This window comes from Sceloporus occidentalis, unplaced genomic scaffold, assembly GCF_023333645.1.
Source record: "Sceloporus occidentalis isolate IW3139 unplaced genomic scaffold, rSceOcc1.0.p SCAF_43, whole genome shotgun sequence".
Taxonomy (NCBI): Eukaryota; Metazoa; Chordata; class Lepidosauria; order Squamata; family Phrynosomatidae; genus Sceloporus; species Sceloporus occidentalis.
In genome coordinates, this window is record NW_028317023.1 from 1,106,563 (window position 1) to 1,112,562 (window position 6,000).

Consider the following 6,000-nt stretch of genomic DNA (forward strand, 5'->3'; position numbering starts at 1 on the left):
ACGCTGAGGCAGGAGGGCTCAGAAACCAGAATATTTCATAACCTCATTCTGTAGAGGCATCAACGACAAGGAATGTTTGTTCAAAGTTTGAGAACTAATTAGCAAGAGTGCAAAGTATAGTCACAAGTAAGCAGATTAATTGTTTGACAGAGGAACTGAACTCCACATCAGAGCAGACCATGTGAAGCGCAAAGTTATGTAAATTGAGACATCATAGGAAACCCTTAGAGGTGCAGGAAGTTAATTGCGCTTCCTGTGATGTCATCACACACTAGATTATGAGATACCAGAACGTTTGTATGAAGACTTTGGAGGGTACAGGGCCTTTGATGTCATAAGAAAAAACAGTGAATTCATCCAACTCAGTAGCTAAAACCCATGGTTGTACTGGTCACTCCAACTCACTCAACAGATCTAATCAGAAAAGCCACTTTCAGATCCAGTTCTGTCTTACAATGTAACACATCTATAAAATTAAATGTGGCTCTTTATCGGCTGGAAAGAGCCTATTTGTTTCAGGATTCAACTGGATCTTACTTGCCGTCAAGTGGTTGAGTTACACACGGTCAGCATTAGCAAAATACAACTTATCGACAATAAGTCTTAGAGATACAGATCTTGTGTGGTTCTTTCATAATGGAGTAACAGGGGAAATTAGTACCTACCCGCAGAAATACCGGACCACTACATAAGATCCTAATGCAGTAGGAAACAGTAAGGAAAAAATCTTACACAAAGAATTGCATCTAAGTGGTAAGAATGTATACAGCCTCAATGACACGGCCCCTACGCATCATATGTAAACTTCATACATGGGAGTTTGTCAGGAGTTTATTAAAAGGTTAGTTTTATCTTGACTGGCAGGTCTACATCTCATTCCACATTTAATAGTTCCAAAGGTGAGACATCATTTTTGTATAGTTGCCTGCTGCCTGTAGGCATATTCAAGCTTATGACGCCAATTCTGGAAGGGACAGTAGCCCCATGATGGGTATTCATCTGCACTTGCTGCACTACTGCTCAATGGGAAGGGTTGGGGACATCAGCCCGTTGGTAACAGGCCAGTTACAGTACAGTGGTCTATACCTAGACACCATAGCCCCTGAAGGCAAAGATCCGAGCAATGATGTCATGTTCCGAGGCTGTTGTACTTTTGGGGGGCACTGCCTTGGGTCATACCTAGGACAGGGACTTCCGTAACACAGCACTGTCACAGCCTCCACCTCGAAATGCGCACACAAGACAAAGAAATAGTAAATCAAATACTGAAGTTAATGGGTTCTAAACCCCTTTAGCTGTGTGTGACATCTCCGCCATTGAGTTGCAGACCCCGTTACTACTACTACTACAACACGATCAAGGGCTGAAGCAGAGAGATGGGAGTAATGTTCAGCACTGCTCCTGGGCTACTTACTGTCACCTACTTCTATAGTAACTTCTGTCACTTATACAACAAGCCCTTTCCCTATGAGATTTTCTAACGGGCAGAAAGCCCTACCTACCACCCACTTCAGGGAAGGGTATTCATCTTATGCATGAACCCTGCATAGGGAATATACTCTGGAGCGAGTCTGGCCCCATGTTAACATTTATAGCCGACGCGCTTAAAGTTCACATTCAGAGCTTGAGTCACTGCAGTTCATTATATATACGCCCTTTCCGTGCAACAGCACTAAGCTTCGTATTACATCATCAACCAATTCACATGCCTGCAGCAATTAAAGTGTTAATCTCTACGAGCTGCAAGATGGGGGAAAAAGGAAGTTCCGCAGCACACGGAAAAAAAAAATATATTTTTAGAGAGTAATGTTTAGAGACTCCTTCAAATCACAGTCCGCAGTGGCTTCCTGCAGGAGGGGGAATCGATGGACTGCAGGTAAAGCCATTAAATTCCATATAACTCTATAATCTCTATAGATCATCAGAATATATATATAAATATATATATATATATATATATATATATATAAATAAAAATAATCAGCGCTACAGAATTTGATGGCACTATATAAAAGAATAAATAATAATATCATATAATGTATATATTCATCACATGACAATTAAATTAAAGCTGCATATAATATGAATATAATATTATTCCATAGGTTGCTGTACATCTACATTAAAGGCAGGTTGCAGTGAAGACGATGTACATTAGAAGAACACGCGGGTATATTAATCAGATGTGTCCGTCTAAGCGAGCGCTGGCAGCTCACGTGAAGAATACCCAAAGTCTTCCCCATTAGCAATTCAGAAAGCACAGAATGTGCCGCGCCAGCATCCAGACTGAGCTGGGAATCTCAGATTTCGCACTGTGTATGAGCAGGAAGTTGGTTAAGAAGGATTGCCCTGTGCTGTCTGCCCTTCCCCCACTGCTTTACTCCGAAGGCTCTCCCAAGAACCAGAAAGAGCAGCAGAGAAGGGAGAGAAAAAAAATCCAGACCCTCCTACGCTCCACCCCCCCCCCCGCCGAAAAATTGCAATACCTTCACACGCTGTATATAATGGGTGCCAACATACCCCGCAGGAGGGTCGCCGCTGCATGCAGCAATGCGCCGATCACATAACGAGGGCGGCAAAATATTTTAGGCGGTATGATCAGCGATGCCGCCTATGATCAGCCCACAGACCAGATCCAGATCGTACGCAGACCCCTCTTCACCCGGTCTATCGCTCTGCCCCAGCACGGACTGTACGACGCGCAGCTCAGGTTGCAGCTATTTAAATAAAATACTAATTACGGGGGCCGTATTGGCACCAGAACGACATGATGTGTAGCGCAAGATGCCGGGGGGCACGCTATGGGAGAAGGACCTCTAGAAGTATGTACGGAGCACAGGTTACCCAAACACGCGAGTCATATAACACGCTATAGTTAGCAGACGGATCATGAATAAACGATGGCGCGGTTATTCGGTGTACGCAGCTCCCTGAGCTTTTTGAGGACACGGCACTGCATCTGCACTGTGAATGCAAAGCGTGGGGGATGGGCTGCGGAGCGCCGGCGCTTCCTGCCGCGTAACACAGAACCGTCTATACGAATCCTACAAACGGACGCACGGCGACGAGCCGGACCATCACCTCGCTTGCTACAGAGAGGCCACGTCTCGTTAGATCGCGCCAGGCCGCTCGCTCAGGGGGCAGCCCGCAGTGTCTCAGCCCGTGTGCGCAGCGGCAGGGCGCCGTAAAGCGCAGATTACAGCGAGGGAGTCAGGAGTCTAACTGCATAAAGCGTAGTCTGTTTTAAATGTGGGACAAACGTGTGCGTGTCTAGGACACGGAGTCTAGACAGAGGCACGCAGACTACCAATTACACGCAAGGAGAGTCCGTGGGGAATCAGCCGTGCAATGTCAGTATACACTGTGCTCATCCTGAAACGGTATAGATTGCAGCTTATGCACCACGTACACTGCACAGTCACAGCAGCGTCAGTAGTGACAGTGTGCACGGCACTGTATTGTGCAGTTAATGTGATGGGAGCCAGCAGTCAGTATATCAGACCCAGACGCACTCGCCAGCGACATATTGCTGGAAGCTCACAGCATCTTAATGCAGTGAGGTCAGCGTTTGATTGACAGGTGTGCTGCATACAGCCCGCAGTAAACATCTGTAAAGATTATTTACTCATAGAGCATGTAGCACATATTCCGCAGCGGTATATAATGGCTAATAAAGCAGAATATCGCACCACATAATTTGGATTTACAGAAAAATTGGCGAGGAGGGCCTCGCCCAAAGAGCTAACAATCTAGAAGGAGGTGAGGCATATTACACAAGCGGTCGTATCGGGGCGAATGTTGTGAAACGACATCACTAGACGAAAGTATAGACTGACTGAAGAGTATGAAGGTAAGAGACGCTCAGCAGCAGCAGACAGACTGGGAAACAGTAGGATGACAGACAATTGTGTATTTGTGTGCATCGCACTAGTAACTGTGTGAAGCGTGTGCAGCCAGGGAGTTGTGTGTCTGCATGCAGTGCCAACAAGCAGCAGACGGAGGGTAATACACCTGTATGCAGCGATCTGCACACTTGTGAGTCTGTGTAGTATCAACGAGCGATGATTGTGTCTGCCTGCAGTGAGCAGCACATAGCAGACGAATTATGTTGTGACTATGCAGTGGGGCAGCGTGCTGGGAATGGGTTGTGCGTTTGTGTGCAGTGGGGCAGCGTGCTGGGAATGGGTTGTGCGTTTGTGTGCAGTGCACTGGTAATTAGTGGGCTGTGCGCAGTGTGGCTCACTAAGAGTGAGTTGTGTGTGTTTGTGTACAAAGGGCAGCACCATCTGAATGGGTTGTGTGTTTTGACAGAGAATCTTTTGTGTGTATGCAGTGAGCAGCACAATGTAAACGTGTTGAATGTATGCACGGCACTGTACACCGAAGCAGGCAGTTACGTGGATCATGCAGTGTGTGCGTGCAGACCAGCCTCGCTCCTCCCCCACCCCGGCCCTGTCTGTCTCCGGGTCCCGCTCACACTTCTCAGTACACTCCCCTCTGGGGGCGGGACTTCGGCGCACGTGGGGGGAGGGGCGGTCCTTGACACGTCACCAGTACCGTGTAACTGACTCGCTGCCGAAACCTCGGCGATAAACCACCGTAAAGCAGTCCCGGTGGCCCTATATACGGGAAGTATATATTGTAGAGGGGCTGCAAGGGCGTAAGAAACTGGGCGCTTTACTGGGTGGGTCAGGAGTCGCGGCCTTGGGATCACCCCGGCAATGAAGCGGTTAAGGGGAGAGGCTGCTTTCAGTCATATGACAACCATGTCACCGTATTATGCAAAGCCGCTGGCGGAGGATTGCCGCCGCCCTGCACTGAAAACCCAGGGCAGCGACATCGCAGTCTGCCCCAGCAAGGGCAATACCTATATACCCAGGGCAAAACGTGGCTAGACTGTGTTACACGTCATAAACTAACACCGCACAGCCCGCAGCGCTCACCTCACCTCACCCCTGGCAGCAGAGTCCACACTAAAGCATTCAACTCCATGCCAGAGCCGGCAGCATCCACATACCCTGCAATCACACTGCATGCGAGCCAACTGCCCCGGGTACAGTGCAGCACACACCAACCATGGCTCCTATGGCGATCGCACGTAGACACACATACACTGTATGGGGCATCTCAGACTGGCACATATACACTGTATGGGGCATCTCAGACTGGCACACATACACTGTATGGGGCATCTCAGACTGGCACACATACACTGTATGGGGCATCTCAGACGGGCACACATACACTGTATGGGGCATCTCAGACTGGCACACATACACTGTATGGGGCATCTCAGACGGACACATATACACTGTATGGGGCATCTCAGACGGACACATATACACTGTATGGGGCATCTCACACTGGCACGCATAGAATGTATGGGGCATCTCACACTGGCACGCATAGAATGTATGGGGCATCTCACACTGGCACGCATAGAATGTATGGGGCATCTCACACTGGCACGCATAGAATGTATGGGGCATCTCACACTGGCACGCATAGAATGTATGGGGCATCTCACACTGGCACGTATAATACAGGGCAGCCAATTCTTGCAGATGCTGATTACATCGCGCGATTCATACCGGTACCAGCCTGCAGTAAAGCCCCCACATTACAGCGGGGCGCACTGCAGCCCCACAGTGACCATCAGCCGGTGCCCCACCACTGGCACTGCCCCCCAGACTCATGCCCCACGGAAAATGCTAGCCCCTTACCACGTGTTTTCTGTTGCTGCTGCTGGGCTTGCCATTCCAGGAACAGAGCTGCTTGCAGTAACGTCTCCAGGCTCATTTCTCAGTCCTCGCAAAACTGATTCCCAATCCGCCGCTACAAAAATCACACAATGAGCTGGGCTTCGGCGGTCGGTAACAGGGGGGTGGGGGTTTCCTCTCCCTCCCCAGTGCGGGAAAAAAGCAAATAATAAATAAAAACAAATAAAATAATAACCCAGATACCCCGCGAATCACCCAGACAAGAAAAGGGTTGCAACAA

General features: G+C 48.7%; 1 protein-coding gene across 1 annotated transcript in view; it reads right to left on the minus strand.

Annotated features, from left to right (window-relative positions):
* The window catches only part of LOC149289659 (max-binding protein MNT), a 50,568-nt gene extending 44,769 nt beyond the window's left edge, over positions 1-5,799 (minus strand). The window contains exon 1 of the mRNA XM_089490341.1: positions 5,724-5,799. Coding sequence (XP_089346467.1) covers positions 5,724-5,799 — 76 coding nt within the window. The remainder of the gene's footprint in view (positions 1-5,723) is intronic.
* Between the last annotated feature and the right edge of the window lie 201 nt (positions 5,800-6,000).